The 22547-nt window shown below is 42.9% G+C and overlaps 1 protein-coding gene across 1 annotated transcript in view; it reads left to right on the forward strand.

Annotated features, from left to right (window-relative positions):
* The first annotated feature begins 355 nt into the window (after positions 1-355).
* PROKR1 (prokineticin receptor 1) overlaps positions 356-22547 on the forward strand; it is a 249311-nt gene continuing 227119 nt past the window's right edge. The window contains exons 1-2 of the mRNA XM_069608351.1: positions 356-1239; positions 5329-5976. Coding sequence (XP_069464452.1) covers positions 5516-5976 — 461 coding nt within the window. The 5' untranslated portion in view covers positions 356-1239; positions 5329-5515. The remainder of the gene's footprint in view (positions 1240-5328; positions 5977-22547) is intronic.

A 22547-nucleotide genomic window follows, 5' to 3' on the forward strand; every position in this document is an offset into this window, starting at 1 on the left:
GGCACTCTTTTTCTTCATTCTGCCAGGGGCCAGGGGCAACTGTCAGGCCCCACTCGGGAGGTTTTTTTTTTCAGCAACCCTGGAGTAGCAGACTTCTGGTGACACCTTTTTATTTTTGTTCTTTAAATCTTCTACCAGTGCAAGAAGAACACATGGAGGAGTGGGGCTTGATCACAAAATGGAGGGGAGGGGTAGACAGAGCGACATTTGGCGCCCCCTCACCTCTGTGAATCTGCGCTAGCTGAGAATGTTTTTTTCTCGTTTTCTTCTAGTGGCGCTCGGAGCTCAGGTGACTGAGGTAATACGCGCGATCTTCTCGGCGCCAAATGGGGCACAGTGACAGGAGGCTTCCACGCCACTCCCCTGACCACCGGGAACGTCGTGGGAAACAGGCGGCGCTTTTATACTTTTTACAGCACTGCAGAGCTGCCCGTGAGCGGAGGGTCCCCTTTCTTGTTTGTGGGACTCGGATGGAGGAGGGCACACATAGGTCTTAGCCAGGCTACATGCCTTCTTGGGGGACGGAATAGGCCTGTCGTCCCACCAAACCAAAATGCCTTTCCGCTCTTCCCAAGGCGTTTGACTCCAGTTTGCTGTTGGTGGCCACTGGGGGCACCGCCACTGTGCGAGTTGATCAGGCACGCTCTGTGACGTGCGAACTACATTTGCCGATGTTTATTTTGCCCGTGCAATGAGAAAAATATTGATGCACCTCCCAACAAATATAATCCGACTTTGTGCTGCGCAACCTAATTGATTCAACAATGAGACATTAATTTGAACACAAGGTAAAACAAGCGCATGTCGTGTTGCGCATTTTTTTCTATTCTTTCATTTACGATTAAGACCAACTGTGAGCTCCCGAAGGAGTTTTAACGATGTCAACATTATTACCGATAAACGAAAAGATTACTTACTGTAAGCTTTCACAAAGTCATGCTGATTGAATATGATTGATTACAAGCGATGCCACACGAATGCAGCTCTCAAACTGGACAGCAGGTGGCGGCAAGCCGCTCGAAAGAGTAGCAAAGCATTGCGATTGGAGCACGGCGGCGGAGTATGTAATCGAAGATTAGGAGACAGCATCAAGGACTCAAGCGTAGGAAGCCCAGGGACGGACTTAAGAGAAGCCACCAGGGTGGGCAGGTGGGATGAGCGCTGCTTGTCCGGATCAGTGCAGCACTTCCCAGTGCTGGAAGCAGGATGGCAAGTAACGGCACCTCGTGCACGCGGCAGGTAATGTCATGTATGCATTTCACCTAACGTGGGTCTAGCGACAGGATTAAAGTAACCGTGTCTTGTGCGGCACTTTTTTGAGTGTTGTGTTTGGGGCACATGCATGTTTCGGGTTATCTAATTTAATGCATGTTACTTACACATTGGGGTGTAGGAGGGGTGCGAGGGTTTGCTAAACTCGCTCGATAAAATAGACTTTAACTCGGTCATATTTTATAAATCCTATGTGTTTATTCATTACATCGCACTGTGTGGGTCAGCCGCGTAACACCTGTTTGGCGCAAGCTGATGTTGCCAACTCGGGAAACTGCAGTGCGCGCCGGAGGACAGGGGCATTATCACAGCGTTGTGCTACTGTGTGATTTATGCTGCGCTGGCACGGGCCCCTTTTAGCTGAATGCCACACTTGTGTCACCGCGCTGCAACTCATTTGAATTTGAATTTAGCATTTCCCCACGCATGTTCGCTATCCGCTTTTTTTCTGGATATTGTTTGTTCCTTTTGGTGTGCCTCGTAATTCATGCTAATAAAATGACATATTTTCGGCACACTTCTCAATGTATTAAGCAGTCATTTTTTACCTAAATGTTGCTGCATTATTCCTGTCAACCAGACGTTATTGTCAAACTGGCATGCCACATTAAAAGGCAGTGTCTGTGTCGGAAGAGTGTGCATTTAGAAGGGGTTAAGTGCCAGGTGCCATGTGCCAGCATGCCTCATAAGCAGGTCATTAGCATAAGACAGTGGCGCTCTGGAATCATCGCAGAGTAGTTTGCCTCTCAGCAGTGCCTTGCAATCAGTGTTAACTAGATGCTCTCTGAGCAGTGCGAGCATTTAACAGAAGCCATAGACGCTCCCCCTCAAGAGCAGCCCCTCTGCACTCCATTGAAATCCCCAGAGGGGTGGCTGCTGAATTCGGACAGTGCAGGGGCATCGTATGTTCTGCGAATTGGCCTCTGCAAGCGAACATGAACCAACCAAGGTAGGTTCAGCGAGTTCTCCCCAAAACCATTTTACACATTATTTGGTACAAATAGTGCATTTTGCTCCACACATCTCAAGATTTGGATAGAAAGCCATATATTGTGTTTATTTTCTGTAGCTTATGTAATGTAAGGGGTCTTGTATAGTAGCCACTACTGGTGGGGTCGCTGCACTTGGCTCTATAAAAAAAAAAGGGGGCTGGCATTCATTGATGGGACAGTGGGAAAGGCAGATGGGAAACCTGTGTTGTCAATGGGCGCAGGTTGGAAGTTCCAGGTTTGTGAGAGCCAATCTTCTTTCTATAGGTTTGGTGGAGAAACTTGAGGAGTATGTTTTCCATAGGGAAGAGCCCATGATCTGATAGACTACAGTGATCTGAGCCTGATTAGCTACTGATGTGGGGTGGTGCAACAGGGCTAAAGAGCAAAGCTTAGTCGTGGCTTTGTTAGCGTTGATGTGCTCACAGCTAGGCCTGTGGTGACCGTCTGTGGGAGGTTTGTGTGTGCAGTGTAATTCTGTTGGAGCTCTTAGAGGGCAGTGGTTAGCAGGAGAAGGTGGGAGTAGGCCTTTCAAGACAAAACAAACTGTAACCATACATTCCTACCCCAGGTCATTTGCTGACAGGTCCCATTTCTCTATCTTCTGAGTCTCTCTCTCTCTCTCTCTCTCTCTCTCTCTCTCTCTTTCTCTCCCTCTCTCTCTTTCTCGTTCTCCCTCTCTCTCTCTGGCTTTCTCTCTTTTTCTATATCTGTCTCCCCTCCTCCCCCTTTGTGAATATCCAGTAGATGCCAGTTCTCTAGGAGTAGTCAGGAGCATTTGACAACACCTTTTCATGTGGCCCATGGTAACAGTATGTGGACGCATTGACACTTGAAAACTCCCCTCCTGTTCAATGTGCAATATGTGGCAAGATGGCCATGTACAGAACATAGTCACAATCGCTGTGTACATAACATATGCCACATTAATACCGTGAAGCACTTTTTCAGGATGCCTCTGCCCCCAATTTCGTCAAGCAATGTCATGTAAAGCATATTTTTACAATGCCTGTTCCACATTATTTATAGTTATCAGCATTTCTACAGTAAATCATGTTTTTATAATGCCTGTGTCCACAACATATGCCATCATTACCACTTTAAAATGCTTTCATGGTGCTGATGATGAAGCTACATGCCACCCATTGCCATTGTTTAGCACAGTTTAATGATACCCTTTATAACACTATAAGGCAGCAGTTCCACTGTAAATTGCATTTTAATGATGTTTGCTCACAGAATATTTGACAGCATTGCCATTGTAAAGCACATTTTTATGATGACAGTGCCCACAATATATGCCACCATTGCCCGATACAACACATTTTCAGAAAATAGCAACCCAATGTGTCACATGTTCCCCTACCCCCCCACACACATCAGTACATAAACATGCAGACACTCGCTCACACGCAGACCTTTCTCCCCTACACTCACACAACATTATTGTTCATGAATGTGCCTACTGCCTTTATCTGCTCAGTTTCTCCGCTCTGCTATCCAGATCCCTCATCAGGAAACTTCAGAACACTTGTAATGGAGAAATTGGACATGTCCAGATCTCTGGAAATGCAATGCCCAAATGCCTAAATCAGCTGCACTCTGACAAATAGGCACGTGAGCTGCCTCTCTCATACAGGTATCCAGCTGCATTTCTAATGCACCATGCCTGGTTCACGTGCTGAACACCCTAGCCCCACAGTGACCAGTGAAAACACATAGCAGCTCAGTGTTTCTACCAGGAGAGCTGGCTGCTTTGTGTATATTTATGCCCACTTTTTTTTTTGGTGGGCCCGTCATGGCTCCTCCTGTGGAATGCATGACAGGGCACCACCCATCCACCTGTTTTTGACAAGCCCCCCCAGAATCATTGGACACAACTTCCCCTCCACCCCCAGAAGTGTATTACAACCAGTGCAAGTCAAATTCCCTCTCAGGCGGGCTTTGTGCTCCGTGGAAAATACATGCTCCCTCATCAATGCATTGAGATTACTATTAGTATCTGTGTTATTTAATTCATTTTACATGACAAATATAAACAGTGTCTTACAATGTTAAGGATACATTCAAAAGACAACTACAAATAGGAACACTTGCAAAGTGCACATTCTATTGCAAAACTGTCCTTTAAATTACTGTAACAAATGTACAACTACAAAAACAATCTCCCGCTGTATAATGTGCATCCGCAGTCCACGTCCTTTGCTATTCAAAAGTGCTCATATCAGTGAAAACAAGGTGCTTGGTAAGGAGTGCACACACTTAGACTGTAGGACGAAAAAGAAAAGATTCTTCGGTGCGAACAGAGAGCAGTGTAGACACTAGCCTCGTCCTTCCCCATGCTGGTAAACTTCTTTGTGAATGAACCATTGACTCGCTCAGCCATGCCCAGGCGTGTGATCCAGTGCTGCAGTACATGGGATCAGGCTGTCAACAAAGCTAATGTAACAGAAGCACAATTTAAAGGATGCAAAGAAGGTGGTTGCGTAGCATGCTGACATTACACTCGTTGCTGAATACAGCTTGACTTCCACGGTAGTCCCCTTTCTGAACTGATCATGCTCATCACATTCCCATTTAACGTATTTCTTGTATTTAGGAGGGCTTGGAAAGTGCTGAGCACCCCCCAGTCAATCGACCTTAAGACTGGAATGTCAAAGCACCTCCTATTCTCTGCACCTTAGAGGAGAGTCCCTTGATCACATTGTGTGACTGTAAAGATATATGCTTACAGTTATTTTGTAACACAGATCAACCACGTTCACTCCAAGTGTCACTTACACATATGTTGATCCACTGACCAGATGACCTAAACAAGTGCCACATGTTTAAATGATCAGTCTTAGTACATGTATTTTGGTTTATTTTATGACTTGTTAAATGCTCACTACCAATGTTTTGCTATATGACCTATACAGCGCTCTGTTGCTCCTGATGTCGGTTAGGTTTCATGTTACAAATATGTATAAATAATAATAATAATAATAATAATGTATATTTTTGGTTATTGCAAATATAATCGATTTACATTATCAATCTCATATAACTGTTGCCTCTTTATCGACAGGTATGCTTCCAGACGACACAGTGGTTCAATGGGGGCAGCTTGCCCGATGCATTCAGATGAGATGGCTACTCTGATGGAAGCCTTGAGGACACCTTTCTCAAGGTCCCTTCTGTGATATCAGCGGATACCAGCGCCAGGCCACCGGGTCCTTTACTCTGAGCCCTGTCTCATCGTCACATTCTCAGCCATGGAGGAAAATTACTCAGATTATGCCTCTATGTACAACCTGCATGGAGGTCTGTACTCTGGCAACCGCTCTTACCCCTTTAATTTCAGCTATAGTGACTACAACCTTCCTCTAGACGACGAGGATGATCTGACCAAGACCAAGACATTCTATGCTGCAAAGATTGTGATAGGTATATCTCTCATCTGTATTATGCTCATCTGTGGCATCGGCAATTTTGTGTTCATTGCAGCCCTGGCCAGATACAAGAAGTTGAGAAACTTGACTAATTTGCTTATTGCTAATCTCGCCATCTCTGATTTCATTGTTGCAATAGTGTGCTGTCCCTTTGAGATGGACTATTATGTTGTGAAACAGCTATCCTGGGAGCATGGACATGTGCTCTGTGCATCAGTAAATTATCTAAGAACGGTATCACTGTATGTCTCAACCAATGCCCTCTTGGCCATAGCTGTTGACAGGTAAGGTGTTGCTCCTTAAATATTCTAGCTCTGCAACATTACCATGCTAATATATCTGCCTGTCTTTCTTAAGTATCTATGTATCTACATATCTATCTATCTATCTATCTATCTATCTATCTATCTATCTATCTATCTATCTATCTATCTATCTAGCTGTCTAGCTGTCTATCTAGGTATCTAGCTATCTGTCTCGCTATCTACCTATCTAGTGACGGCAGAGCTACCCCCCAAAACCGCACATACCATTCCCCCTAAATCACATATCCTGCACCGTACATCGTCAGGCTGTAGACAATAGAGCTACCTCCATAAATTGAATATTGTGCATTACATATAGAGTGCCCTATTATGTTTCACATATAGGTATCTCTAAGAAATCCACTAATATCCTCATAACATACAACCCTCACTCGCCACATGCTGACAAAGCACGCCAATAAACACTGCTAGTAAAAATCCTCCCTCCCAGTCTAAACAATTCAAAACTCTACATCACATGAATCAACTCACAAACCTCACCTGCACTGATGACGGTTGCTTCTGGTTCTACAAACATCAACAGTTAAGCACAACTCCTTGTCTCTGCGCTCTCACCTCTTAACCAGCACCCACTTTACCTTTCATATCCAGAAGACCATCTGTAAACTATGAAAATGGCAGTTGGGTACAGAACAAATCCCAAAAGCATAACATAACAATCTACTGTTGTCTGTCTATCTATCTATCTATCTATCTATCTATCTATCTATCTATCTATCTATCTATCTATCTATCTATCTATCTATCTATCTATCTCCATGTTTGTTGATCGGTCGATTTGAGTGGCATTCTTTTATTTAGAGTATCGTAACTGTCTATAATAATTTATACAAATGAATACGGTGGTTTATATACAAATACATTCAGTGCTTACACAAGTTGACATGCACAGTATAATGCCCCTTTCGTAAGAATAAACTATGAATTACTGTGCTTATCAGAGCATGTTAAAGAGTAATTTTGTCTGCCTGCCTATCTATCTATCTATCTATCTATCTATCTATCTATCTATCTATCTATCTATCTATCTATCTATCTATCTATCTATCTTTTTGTCCATATATCTATATATAAAACAAAGTTGTGTTTGTGGGTTTGTATGTGGTGTTCATCTTGGGGACGTAACTCCTCATGAACGGTGACATCTGGCTTCATGAATTTTGCATGGAACATTCTTTATTTCACTGCCGAATTAATGCAACTATTTCTAGCTCAATAGGTCATCCCGTTCCTGAGATAAACAATTTTGTTGTTTTTCGGCATTACATTTTGTGGTGTTCAACACCATCTACAGGTCATTTGTACAAAGTGCTAATCATCGCTCTGTCTGTGCTAAACTGGTCTTGCATTTTTGTTGTATTCTAATTTGTTTAGAAGAGAGTAAGTGTGTCTTTCGTTTCATTGATTTCTTTTGCAATAAACACGACAACTGGTAATTTCACTAATTAATTGAACACTACATTTTTATTTACCTACGATTTAAATTCTCACATGAATATCATATTTGTATTCTTACGCTGATTATTTGCAGTGTGTGTTTAGCAGTGAAAATGGCCACCCCTCCTAACAACACGGCAAATGATCAGAGTAAGCTTACAAATGTGATATTTATGTGAGAATTTGAATCAGAGATAAATGAAAATGTGGTATTCAATTCATTAGTGAAATTAATGTGTATCACATTTTTCCTTTGTGGCAAACAACAATATTTGTTCATCTTTTTTGCTGGATTATGTTTTACGAGAAGCAGACAGAATCCAAAGACTATGGATCTTTGACCACAACTGTTACACTTCTGTTTTAGACAATTGGCCTCATTACGAGCATGGTGGTCCGTAAACAAGGGTGTCAGTAGCAACATGCCGGCACCCTCTCTGGACTGTCACACTCTGACAATGCAGGTAGAGGCCACAGATCCCCCGGCAGTTCTGACCTGCCTGGAATTCTAGCCCCTACCAGCATAGTCTTCACAGAAGCACCAGCACCATTAGCAACTGTGCCTGTGATTCAGTGTCCCCATTCCCATGGACACCAGTGGGACGGTAGGATATTTTGTGTAGATTTGGGGCCTGGCGGTATTTTCTTACTGCCAAAGAAGAGTGGTAATTTGGTGATGACTTATCTTTGCATTTAGATTGGGTTTGGCCATACCTCCTTTCAGTGACCATGTCTTATTACACTATATGGGATAATTTAGTAGTATACACTACTGATGGTAATTTCTGGTGGTAAATTACTTAGTGGTAAATTACTTAGTGGTGAGCATAACTTTCCTGCACTATTTATGGCCCCAACATACACAAAACCTTCCTTATTCTTATAATGTTCTTGTGATATCTATAGAGAGCCTTGGACCTACAGAAACACCACAATTTCACATAGAGCATTATCAATAACCTGTGGCGTTATCATTGATTTATCTACATCAGTGAACTATGCTTCCATAGGCCTCATTACTGATTCATTACTGGTTCATGGACCCCCAGTAATCTATATTTTGTATTAGATTTCACCCAGACACCATGCACTGGGTGAACACACGTATACAACTATTTATCAATGCTAAGTCTATCTATTCCTCCATCTGCATGAACAAATTAACCGCTATTACCAAAGAACATGAATCTTCCCCACACCCGTTTAGGCAGACCCAAAACAATTAAAACTCAGAGGCATATATATATATATATATATATATCTTATATTGCAAAGAATTACAATGTCATGATGCAGTTCTTACCATCTACATTTCAGAGCTCCCTGTAACAAAATGAGAAGAGCAAAACAAAACCACATATACAATGCAAATAAATCTTTTCAAAAACAGGCCTTACATTTTATGAATCAACACATGGCACATGAAAATGCAGGATATTTCTTTTGCTTTGCTACTCTGACTGCCTAGTACTTTAAAACACATCCGCCAATCAATCGCATAAAAAATAAAACCTCACTTCAAACTGGGCTGTTTACCAAAATATTTGTGGTTTTCTCCCCCAGAAGATTTCCCTCTGCAGAGCGGCCCGGTCGACAGGGGTGGCCTTCGTAATCTCTGTGTCTAAAGTGTGTGTGGCGAGAACATAGGGTTCTCAAGCCAATCTTAAGAAAACAAGATCATCCGTCTCTGCAGCCCAGCAAAAGCGATCTGAACTTTTTCTGTCAGACTTTCCCCAGCAGAAATCTGCTGCTTACGTGGCATATCTGCAGATATGCTTCCTTCCAATCATATTAGCAGAACATTTATTATGTTAACAACCTTATGTTATAAACAATGGTAGCTTCAGATTATAATAACTGGTTCTTTCTCGATTTCCTGCTGCCTTCCTGCCTTCTGCATTCAGCACAGCAAGAGAAAATAAGAGAGAAAAATGCACGTTTAAAAATTAATTTCAAAACATGTACTTCCACCTAATGTTTCTCATAGAGATTATATTATAATGTTAATGAGTTAGCACTAGTGATTAGTATTTGTTCATTAAGTCAGGTAGTTAGATAAATAATGTAGTCTCCTATGTATGAGGCATTTCAATGAAGAGAAAAGAAAGAAAAAAAAATAATGCACATTTACCCTCTGTAGCTTTATATTGGGCTTTCTGGCTAAATTATGAATTCCATACCTTGCATGCCTCCAGCCATATATTCACCTGTTATATTGGCAACATAAAGATGACTATATGTGTGTGCCACATTATTGCTTGTAATAGAATGCTATCACATTCAGTGAGGCGCTATACTTCAAGGCGCTATACTTCAAAGCACTATAAATTATACTATATTATGTGCTATAAACTTCAAGGCGCTATACTTCAAAGCACTATAGATTATACTACAGGACTCTTCAGGAATGGGGACTAACTGTTTCCGCCACCTGACATCCCGGGCCATCGCACCCTGTAATATCTTGATGGCACAGGGATATCAGGCGGCGGGAACAGTGTTAAGAGGTCGGCAGAAACCGGTCGGCAGAAACCTGCCGGCAGGTTACCGACAACCTGATAATGAAGCCAAGTGTCTTTAAAGGAATTTGATTGATCAATCTATGTATCTTGAATTTGTATTTATTTGTGAAAGAAAATAGTGCTTCAAATCCAAGCCCTGTACATAATCGTATGGTGGACAGTGGATTTTAAATGTTGGATTTCTTACAATTAGTGAGCATTGACATTCGGATAAACCATGAACCTGGAAGATGATGGAGGTGGTGATGGGATCCTTAAAAAGTAACATTAAATAATGCACTTGTATGATTGATAATTGGCTGCAGTAGAGGACTGGCCTGGGAATCAAGAGGGAGGGATGTAGTACTATACTTATCAGTTTATACTTACCAGGGCACATTCTTTTGATAAATGGTGCAATATTAGTGTGATTCTGAATGCTGCCAATGTGGGGATGCTCTTGAGTTCAGGGATGTGGAGTTTCGGTGGTGAGATGCTAGGAGGGTAAATTAACAAAAGTGGCTGGCAAGACTGTGTGGGTGGTGAGGTTATTATTTTTATTATTTAAATTTGTAAAGCATGACTTACACCTGGAGGCATCATGGCACTGAATAGAAAAGCAACAGTTTGGGCAGCAAGCGGCATGAAGAAATCTTTAAAAAAGGTGAGTTTTTAGGCGACGACAAAAGAGCAGATGGTTGTCAATGGCACAAAGGAGAAAAGGAGCTTGTTCCATAAAAGAGCCGCGACCACTGAGAAAGCACAGCCGCCAGTTCTGCAGCAATTAAATCGGGGCACTTGGACCAATAGGTCAGACTCAGAGCATACAGCGCTAGCAGGAACGTATTGAAAGAATTTCCTCTGCAAATATTCAGCGCAGAAGCCATAAAATGCCAGATGGACCAAACATAGAGATTTGAATTCAGTGTGCTGCGCGGCAAGGATCCAGTGTTGGGTGCGCAGAACAGGAGATATATGTTCACGAGAAGAAAGACCATAGACTGCTCTGGCAGACATGTTCTGTAACACTTGCAGCCGGTTAAGAAGAAAGCCAGATTGGGCTTAAAAGAAGAGCATTACAGTAGTCCAGTGCTCCAGAAATGGAGGATGCAACGACGGAAGCACGAAGATGGGAAGGGCGAAAGGGAATAACCTTCCGTAAAATATTAAATTTAAAGTGGGCCCCTTGACAGATAGAACTCACTTGCGCTTCCATACATGCTGAGGCTGACATTTTGACACCCACATGTTTTAATAGGGGGACAGGTTGAGGAAAGGGATCTAAAGAAGGGGCCATAATTCAGATGTCCACAAAAGAGTTCGCTGAGGGCGGGCAAATCAAAAGAAACTCACCAATTTGAGTGAATTGTGGCTCATCCAGTCACCAACAGATTTCAGGCAGGCTCAGAGGCTTATTGCGGACTCAGATTGGGCAAGAGGGAGGGGTACCTCAATCTGGGTATCATCGGCATAGGTGTAACAGCGGAACCCAAGACTCGATAAGCTTGGCCAATGGCTGTACATAGACACTGATAAGAATAGGGGAAATAGCAGAACCCAGAGGGACATCACAAGTGAGAGATATGGGTCAGATTGAAAGCGGGGAAGTGAGAGAGATTGAGATTGATTATAAAGAAAAGAATGAAACTAGGCCAATACCATCCCAGAATTGTCAGCTACGGCTAATCTGTCCAACAGGGTGGCATGGTCAATGGTATCAAATGCAGCTGATAGATGGAGTAAAATCAGTACGCCAATGTCACCCTGATCAGAGAGCCAAGTAAGGTCATCCACTACCTAGACTATCACAGACTCAGTTCACCAGACAAGCTGAAAACCAGATTGAAGGACAAACAAAAAGAAGAATGATATATGATGTGATATGATGTGGCATTTATAATGCGGCTGTACACAAGTGTTTCTAGGCGTGACAAGACAAGGAGGGGGAAACAAGGGAGGACAAAATAATGATTGCACAAGTGCATGGAAGAGGTAAGGGGAGAAGTGCCAGGGGGAGGGGAAGGGGAAAGTGCAATGAACTCACAAGTGCAGCTAGCGGGTGGCTCATAAGTGCAGAGAGAAGGGACTGCAGGGTTGCAGATATAGACCCTTGAGTGATGGGGAGCCCAGAGGCCGTGCAAAGACAACTGCACATGCAGGAGCATGGGCCCAAATTCAGAGGATATTCACGTGACCAGTGCGCAGAGCAGTCAGGTGCATCAGCAGGGGAGAGGTGGAGAGAAAGTGGAAGTGCAAAGGACGGTCTTGAGCTGCTTTTGGAACCAGCGATGGTTCCGCTCAAGTTTGGGAGAGGCAGTGAGGCTGCTCCAGAGGGTGGCCCCAGCGAGGAGCTAGGTCTGCACTTAGGTCTCTGCTTGGAGAAGCGTTTAACCCTCAGAGAGTTTCAGGCGGATGACCGAGGAGCTCGAGAAGAAGGTGTTTTGAAAGAGAAAGTTGGTGGTAGAGTAGTGCCAGGTCCCAGAAAACCTTGTGGACAATGCAGAGGGTCTTAAAGTTAATCCTTGCAGCCACAGGGAGCCAGTGCACAGATGTCTGAGCTGGACAGATATGATCCCTGGGTTTGAGGCCAAGGACAAGTTTCGCAGTCCTGTTCTGGATAAGTTGTAAAGGTCGAAGAGTAGAAGCAGGAAGATTTAGAAAGAGGCTGTTGCACTAGTCCAACCTAGAGAGGACCAGAGCTCTGGAGACAGTGAGCTTCTGTGGGAAAGTGAGAAAAGGCAGAATACCTCTGAGGAGATGCAGCTGATAGAATGTCCTAGAACAGAACAGAATAAGGGACTGACCAACATTATTAATATGTTCAACAACAAAGGGAGAAGAGGAATGGAATGGTAATTAATAGGTTGAAGAGGGTTGAGGGAAGGCTTTTTTAGAAGGTTCAATAACCAGGGTGTGTTTCAGGGCAGGAGGGATGCAACTGGTGGCTAACGAGTAGTTGAGGTGACCAGAAGGGAAACTTCAGGCATAATTACATTAAAAATAGAAAGTGGAATGGAGTCCAGAGGGGTGAGTATTTAAGCTTGTTCATCACCTTAATAATATCATTCGAATTAAAGAGGGGAAAGGAGGACCAAGAAACAGCCTGAGTAGCAGTAGGTTGAGGATCAAACAAGGCCATTGTTAGAGTAGCCTGCAATAGAGTAGAATAGAGTAGCATGCAATAGACTGTTTTCTTTTGGGGGAGGAGGGGTCTGCCCATGGAGAGATTTAAAAAACTAGAAGAAAAACGTTAAAGAGGGAGCAATTTTGCATGGAAAATTACCACACTTGGTCTCAGTGAGCAGATGAGGATGTTTTTGTTAGGGTACCTGTGGCAATCCCCCTTTATTAAAAGGGGGAAATGAACAGAGGGAGATTCTCACAAAGAAGCAGGAGCAGTAGTCCACCCTTCTGAGCACCAGAGTAGAGATCAGTGGCTTCATTGAGTTATAGGTGAAATAGAGATCAGTTTTCCAGACCTTTGGGAGTTTGTTCTTAGCAGCCGTTTGACTGGTGGTAATGAAGTGTTTGGTTGCTGTCAAAGAGAATCCTCCTACCCCCATGTTGCGAATTCTGGGGATCAGGAGAGGCGATAAAGGTAAAAAAACATTAGAGAGAGGGTAGAAGTATGAGATGTCTGAGATAGGTTGAGCATCATGCAAAGCAATACTATCCATGGTGGAGAGACAGTTGCTAATGTAAGAGGAGAGTTGACAAAGGAAGGAGCGATAGTAGAAATAGATTAGAATTACTCACCAATGCGATTGTAGGAGAATACAAAGAAGGCAACGAGCTTTTGGATAAAGATGGGCAGTGTGCAGAACTGGGCCCAATGGAAGATTCTTGATGGAAACCCTATGGACTTCTGAGATGTTAGGGAGGACATGAATGGATGAGAGATGTGAGCACTAGCAAGGACGCTGAAGATATGGGTGGGTGCCATTCCCAAGGACTGTTTGCTCTGGAACAGGAATTAGAGGGGTTACAGGCCAGAATTACCTTCAGGTAAGTGGTTGTGTGATTAAAGGGGCACAGGTTGATATTTTGAAGGTTTGCTTGGGTCATCTACTGGGTTCTTCAGCATGGGTAATGGTGGCCACCTGGCTGCCTTGGAATATCCCTGGTGCTAGTGGTTGGTTGAATAGTGAGGACAGTGCAAACAGTTCTGCACGGGTGGAGGGAGGAAAAGCCATTTAAAAGATAATGTGGATGGGGACCAGAGGAGAGAGAGAAGGAGAGATTGAAAGGAGAACAATCTGTCTGTCACATAGTTTGAGAATTTGTACGAGAAGTAGGAGGCAAGGTCATCAGCAGAGAGTGAGTGGGGAACGAGTGGGGACAAGGTGATAAGGAAGCATGGTGGGAAGATCCTTCGTCCCTTGCAGGGATAAAAGCTGAGAGAAGTGATACAGCAGTGGGGCTTGGTAAAGTCTAGGGCAACGGATAAAGTGAAGTGTGATTCCCCATGGGAGGGGAGGAGAGCAGGATGTGGGATTAGTGCTCTTGACATAGATGTAGAAGCATGGTATTGCTAAACTGCTGGATATCTGGGGACATCCGGAGTAATGGCTATAGCAAGAAGGAAAGAAAGAGACAGCAAGCAGGATATTGATTCTGGAAGGGAGAAGCTGGTGCCAAGTTAACATCCACGGAGGCTCATTTGATGGAGCTGGCAAGAGGTGGGTAAGGTCTCGAGGGAAGAAACAACTTGGGATCGTTAAAGTGCCAAAGAGTTGAGTTTGAATAGGTGTTTGATAATATGCGATGGAAGGGAAAGAGGACGGGGACAGATACAGTGACATTTAAAAAAGGGTGCTCAATGAGGTATTGATGTCTGAAAGTGTAGAATTATATTTTTTTACCTGGGCATATATAGATCTCCACTTATGTATTTTAGTAAAGTGGCCTATACATGCAAACATTGTATATTATTACATATTGACCTATACAGTATCATCTGAACTTTGTTTATGATTAAATTATCCATTACTGTATTATTAGTAATACAAAGGGTGACTGGTGAATAGAGATCTCAGAGGTTTTTTTGACAGCGTAGTCCTATGACTTGTGTGTGTCCTTTTGGCTTTCTGAAACCTTTGCTCGCCAATCTCAATAAGCTTTAATCATGCTGTGCGGAAGGATGAGTAGGGGGACACATAAGTATGTAGGACAAAAGGTAAGTTTTGCAGCAATAAAGTGGACCTTTAGCCCCTAAACCGTGACCCAAATTCGTAAAACCATGAATTTGATATTTTATAATAGAACACACTGTGAACAAAATCACTACATGAGTTACACAGGATCACACACTTTAATGAAGTTTTGAAGCCAGGGTATGAGCTCAGTCTTCGATTTAGGCACATGTGCACATTGTTTTGCAGCTGTATTTGTACAGCAAGATACAAATATGTGTAAATATTTAGATTCATGAAAAAGGACGCAAAGACGAAAAAGTCGGGAAACATAGCATGATGGGTTAAGCATTCACCATTGAGATCTGCGTGTCACATGTTCGAATGCCAGCAAGGACAACTTTGCCTTTCATCCTTCTATGGTCTGTTACTACGTGCCAATATGGCCCGGGGAACGACGATTAAATATGTTCCCTGGAAATCACCAAAGGAATAAAACCTTACAAGTAATGCCATTTTTTATAGAGCGGACTTGGAATTGAATACACAATCATGATAAATCAATCAGGCGATTTAAAAAGGAAATTATGAAACCAAATACCACCTAAGAGTGTGCTTAGCATGGTTTCCAATTATTAGTAAGTCTGCAAGTACCATAATGCAAAGTAATATGAGCATACATCTACTATGCACTACTGTGCAGCAAAAAGGAACATGCTATAAGGTCACCTGATTATAGTAATTATTTGAAACAGGCGTCCAGCTGTATGAAATGAAATGAACATGGCCAATGTGTGAGAGTTCGTTATTACAGTTGATTCATGTATGTACCTGATGCTTACTTAGCAACTTCTTTCACATAATTAAATAAACAATGGGAAACTGCTGCAAAATGTTAGATTGTAGTTAATGCAAAGCAAAGTGGTCTTGAACAGCAACCATTTGCCATCGTTGGTGGCTTCACTGAACATAGCTCTGCTAGAAAAGAGGGAGGCTGGTTAAGCTGTTAGTGGGACAAAGGAGGAGGAAGATGCGAAAGGTGAGGTGGTTAAGAGTCAGAGGTACCTGAGTCCTGAATGTTGCTCTGGTGTAATGTGTCTGGTTGTAAGACTTGGGAATATTCCTATCCAGCGGGGAAGAGAGCCCGAGATCTGTTCAGTCTGGTTTAGCTGCTGATGTGGGAGAGTGTGCTAAAACTAAAAGAGTGAGTTTCATCATAGCAAAATAGCAAGTTTAATGTAGTTATGGTAATTAATAGGAGTGGCCAAGTGAGGGGAGGGCTTGTGAGTAGTGTAAGGTGATAAAAGACTTCAGAGGAGAGTCAAGTAGCTCTGAGGAAGAGTGTAGTACAGGAGGAACATGGAGTACATGTAGAGGAGGAAAAGCATTTGGTGCCATCTAGCAGTGAGGTAATTGGCAGCCATCTTGGGAAATGATTAGGGTGCTCTGCTAGATGTTTGTAGGGGTATTCATTTGATTCAATTTTGGCTGCATGGAGTTTCACCAAAATGTGTTCATCCGCCAGTACTTTTGTTAGGACATTGCGTTTGGGTTTCTGGTATGTCCATGCATTTCTAGCGGGAGCCTTGCATTTGGTCTAAATTGCATGGGTAAGTGTACAATGTTCAGTTCTTGTCTCATGCTGACTTTAGATGAAGAGGTTACAGTGTTGTTCTCCATCTGTTGTTAGTTGAACACCCAGGTTTGTATGTGTTTTCTGATGGCCAGGTGGTTATTTACTGCACAGTGGTCTTTGGGGAAGGATGATCCTGCCTGACTTTTCCACTTGAAACGTGGATGTGCTCCTAATGCCTTGCTGCTCAATCGAAGCTCTCTCAGTGACAGAAAGGCAGTGAATTTCCTATGGATGGAATCAAGGCCCTGCCTTAAATGCTGTAATGTAGTCTAACTGAGACATTGAGTTCTGGATATTGTCATTTCAGTACTTCCACATATCTTGATCTAAAAATATGATAGTCCTGTTGCAAAATCATGATTTCAAAACCTAAGCAAAAATAAAATGAACGACTGCAGCAAAAATACATATATTTTGTCTAAATTAGAGTGTGGAGTACATCATGAGACCTTCCTGTGCATTCGAGGCATTCCTTCCAATGTGCTCGCACTTTCAAGCCCCGAGTATGCCTGAAAGAGTGTGACAAAGTTCAAGCCCAGACCACACATTATCAATGCAAGTATCGGAAAAGAAAATATTTTTGGTGTCTGCACTTTATATTTATAGGCAATAACGCGTTAGATACTTGTGTCCTACATACCCAACAATTCGAAACAAGTCTGAACGTTATTTTTTGCTAAACAAAAGGGGTGATGGCTGGAAGGTTTAGAACAAATCTTAACCTCTTGCATTGCTCTGGGCAACCTTCAGACCATTCTTCTTTGCCTGGCAAGCAATTTCAAAAAAGTGGAAAGACCATGTGCAGATCAGGCTTGGTAGAAAAGGAAAAAGTTCCCAAATTGTAGGCACTCCTGTTGTTAAGTATTCCAATCCGGCATCACACACCAAACCAGGACTCTTGCCCTTAGCCTAGGATGTAACGCACAATTAAAATACTTTCTTTCTTTATTTCCTAGAATTCGGATTGAGTTGGCACGCAATCCGTCTCACACCCCCTTTTACAAATACCCCAAGTTACAATGGACCATGAACCAGGCCGGTGGGTGGAAATACAAGAATTATTTATTTTAAATTCAAAGAAAATCACACAATTTTAATGTTGGGCAGAAATCACCAATTGGGTGCTAATTACAATGTAAAATGATGAAATACACTTGGTTGACCTTCTACTATGACATATCCAAAACACAGATGAACGGGAGCAATTTTACTTTTCAGGTAGATAGCACCTGAGTTAAGATTTCCCCCTGCAATGCTCCCTCAAACCCCTACTAATCGAATGGTGAGTGGATAGAAAGGAGCAGCAACGAGTCAGAAATACTAGACAGCAGAATTAATTAAAATCCAACTTTCCCCCACGATATGAGAGGCAAAATCAGATTTCAAAACATTTGCAGTTGTATAAATAGCATTCGGAATTACTAAATATTTAATTTAATGTGCGGTTAAATAAATGAGGTAATATACGAGTTCTAACAGTATCAGAGATGTGAGAACACTAGCAACTACAAGGCAAGATACTAACAAAGGACACACAGTTCAAAAATCAACTTTGAAATGAAAACACAGTGCAGCCAAATCACACGTTGGAAAATTGCAGTTTCTTCTTTTTACAGGTTTAAATGTCAAAACGATTTGAAAAACGGGTGAAATAGATGCAATATGAATGTGGTTTTTAGGCTGAGTTATAGATGCACATCAAAGGGATCATATGAAAGTGAAAGAGTGACTCTAGCTGAATAACTGGATGAGATTCTCAACATGAAAGGAAATTCGGTTTAAAAAATGAAAGCAGTTAACAGAAAATCGGTTTGAAAAGGAACGGACAAGTCTTACAGAAACTAGATTTTACTGGCTAGAAAAAAGAGATGCTGCCTGCGACACAGGTTACTTTGCAAGTGTAACCCCTACGCGCCGGGTGGCTCTTCATGTGGGAATTAATTAGTTTAATCAAAAATAGGACTAAGGACTTACAAAAGACAGAAATGAGTGGAAGAATGGCGCTGACACTAGAAATCAAGGACAGAATACACGGGGGATTCAGACTATCTGAAAAAAGTTATCACGGTATGGATGGGATTACTTAGAGGGTGGAACCAAGACAAGGTATCAAATTGAGGTATACTATGTGTTGCTATGGGATAGGGAGATACTCACAATCAGCGCTGGAGTTTTGATTTGGGACAGCCAACCGGGTTTTTGGACTCAAAGGATCTGGTCACAGCACCAAGATGGGGCTCTCCTGCCAGAAAACAGCTGGGTCTGTCTGGTCACAGCACAGTGGTATGCAGGTAGTGGGGAAAAAAGCCAGTGTGGTCAGAGAATACTCTCAAAAAGGGTAACACAGCTTTTCCCCCTTTCTCCCCGAGTTAGTGGGATTTTGTTATGAGGTTTAGTTCTGAAGGGTGGTTCTCCCTGGATAGGGTCAGCTATGCTCTGGCCTGGCAGGTTAATCTGGAATCTTGCAGGGTGAATATGAAATGTCTGGATATGCAGAAGCTGGAAAATTCAGAAGAGTGTCACAGAGGCGGGTGAAATCACAGGATTTACCATGTGGGCAGGCTTTGGCTGGACATGCCTCTAAACAACTAGATTGGTCAGGGTTTATTGTTACCGCCTTCCTGGTTGAACTTTAGAGACATGACATCAGTTTTATGGTGTGGGTTTACTATGCCCCGGCCCTCCCACAGTTAATGTTGTCAAAAATCAGTTTTGACATAAATTGCACATTTTTACAGTTGTGGCGCTTTCACAAATCATATAGGCAAATTGCATATTCCACACAGAGCATAATATTCCCACTCCCAAGTTTGTAGGACTTGGTTTCGTCCTTCTACTAATCTTTCGCCATTTTCAGTGGGAAATATTTTACCTACAATTCTATAACTTTATACATGTATACCTATAATCACAAAGCATGTTAGTATTGAATTTCAAAGTGGCACCATATACACTTTACAATTTTCTGCCATTTCCGTCCCCAACAGGCTAGTGAAAGCTACCACATCTTAATTTAATGCCACAAAAATTGCATTTAAACTGTAAAACTTTCACATTACTATGTTGTCCGGTTGCAGAAATAACAGTCTTAAAGTGTATTAATTAAACTATCTTTAGAGCCAGATGGGCTGGCCTTTGTCTTCCAAATATGGTAATTCCTTTCCAGGCCACAACCAAATGTCAGTTTAGCCCAGTGCTGCCTTGGCTCTCCAGTTTAATTTAAGGGGAGGTACTTTCTTGAAATTTCACACCTAAGTGTCCCAGAAATCTATTGTACCAGGCCCAAGCCCAGCCACAAAGTGTGGCAAGCGTGTGGCATACTTTCACTTGGTCCATTTAAAGTTTACAAGGGGCTGGTCCTTTGGGGGAAGGCAAATCCTGTTCCCAGAAAGCAAATGTCCTTTGGAGCCAGGGCAGGAATCCTGTTCTGTGGCTTCCGCACAGTAAATACATTTGTTGATAAACTTATTTATTTTTTCTAAATCAGAAGCAAGTCTGTTGAAATAAAACATCCTATATATGTTTTCAAACAAAACCGCCCTTACATTTCTTGTTACGCGCGGAGAATTTTCCTTTTGCTGCCATTTCCAATGCGGTTTTCTCTTCCCCCGAGATTCTAAACATTATATGCAGCCCTAGCCAATTTCTCATACAAAGCAATCTGTTCAAGGAAAAGGTCCACTGACACTAACATAAGCACAGAGAAATAGGGCTTCTTGTTGAAGAGTACAGCTGTTATATTTTGATGCAAAGTAAGGCGTTTTTACGTACGGCTGGGAGTGAAGTTCTTGTGATTTCACAGATCTTGCCTGACACAGCCTGTCATTCAATGAAAAATGCCCCTTTTTGTTGGAGCACAACCTGAATCAGAACTGTGTATTGTTGAACAGATGAAAAAGAGCATCAAGGCGCCATCATTTGAAATGCCAAATATTTCCTTTTTCAATGGGAAATTCTGAGCTAGCAGCCAAACAGTGCTGCTTTTCAATTCTCTTCTTTGGTGCACATAAGGAAACACACTGGCAACCTTTCTCGTTGTGTTCCCTGCTCCATCTTGCCCAAGAGGTGCTTGGCAAGAAGGTTCAGCCATCATTGTGTAGCTGCAAAACGCAGTTTTGATGAGAGGCAATGCTGCTCAAAGGAGCCAGCACAGCCATTCTGCTGGTACTGCTGAATTGCAGCTTAGTGATGGAGGGGAATTCTGCTGGGTGGGTAAATGTACCCCAGGCTGTCCACTACACTCTATATGCGGCCTAAAGAAGCCAAGTGTTAGGGAGAATTCTCAGAAATGTGCTGATTTCTTCTACCTTAGAGAACCACAGCAACTTTGCTGGATTTTGAAGACTTGATTTTTTTTTACCTTGAGAGAGTTAAACCCTTTTTCACACTCTCTCATTAATTTTAATATGATTTTGTACACTGTGTTTCTTTTTGGTTGTGGAGTCTGACAAACACCATAGGCATCATCTTTTACATTGTGTCACACAGCACCTTCAGTGCAGTAACACAGGGAAGTCTTTCAGATTTCCAAATGGTTTAAATACCTTCTCTGGGATAAACTGCTGTTTCCCCGAGCAGTAAAGTGAACTTGACTTTGCTTACATTTGTAACTTTCTAGACCTAACACACACTATCTTACAATAGGATGCTGGAGGAGTTACTTAGTATCCCCTTTGTCTAGCTTCTCATGTAACATTTTTATGTTACCCTTTCCTCACTAAATGGCTGGTGGCAGTGGTTTACTTTTTACTAACATTGGGCCTCATTACAACTCAGGCGGTAAGGGGTTTACGGCGCCGTAAACAGCGCCGACCCTTACCGCCTGAGTACGAGGTCCCTTAGCGCCATGGCGGATTTAACACCTGCTTTTAGCAGGTGTTAAAATCCATGGCGCTAAGGGACCATGGAGTTAATTACGCCACCGTAATTTACGGTGGCGTAATTAACGCCTTCCCCACTCCCATTATGCCCTATGGGGCAAAAATGGGAATGGGGAAGGGTAAATGGGGATTGGGGACTTACCGCCCCGCCAAACTCGGAATGGGGCGGTAAGTCCGCCAACCACCATGGCGTAAACGTAGTTTACGCCATGGTGATAAAGTCACGGCCCAGGCGGTAACTTACCGCCTGGGTCGTAATGAGGCCCATTATGGGATTTTATCGTGGGATGCGTTCGCAGCCACGGGAAAGCCCCCATGGGTGCCATTTTCGTCAAAATGGCCCCAGTCGTCTTCTTTTCCCATTTCTTTGTGGAAAGGTCCTTCTTGAGATTTACTCGGTGCGCCAAACCAGGTTTGGTTCCTTTTGTTCATTTTGCCTTTGGCAGCATTTCATGAGTGAAGGCTGCCTCTGGCTCCAGGGTGTCTGGCGGGTGCAGAAAGCAAGGGAGGTGCCCGGAACTCCCTGTGCTTAGGCTCCTAGGAGACAGGAATGGACTCTTAGGTGATTGGCCGGCTGGCTGTCCAGTAAGGACAGCCACCCTACTGGGTGACTGACAGCTAGGCTGAAATGAATGGGAGCAAGCTGCATAAAAGGCAAGGCTTTTTGGCTTGGAAGGAGCGTCAACCACTGGATGAAGGAATCCGAAGAAGAACTTGGTTTTCCCAGTGAAGCCCTGCTCCTGTGCTGAAAACTCCAAATTCGTATCAACAGAGAAGCCCCTGCCAGGACGACTTCTCCCTTTGAGTTGGTGGCACCAATCAACTCCAAAGTAAGCCACCTGACATTCCTCTCAAATCTGGTTGAGTTTCCACTGCAGTCACTGCTGGACCCGGATAGCCAAGGAGAGGAACACTAGTTTATGTGCATTGCTTTTAGCTGGCC

Source organism: Ambystoma mexicanum, chromosome 4q, assembly GCF_040938575.1.
Source record: "Ambystoma mexicanum isolate Mex_15411 chromosome 4q, UKY_AmexF1_1, whole genome shotgun sequence".
NCBI lineage: Eukaryota > Metazoa > Chordata > Amphibia > Caudata > Ambystomatidae > Ambystoma > Ambystoma mexicanum.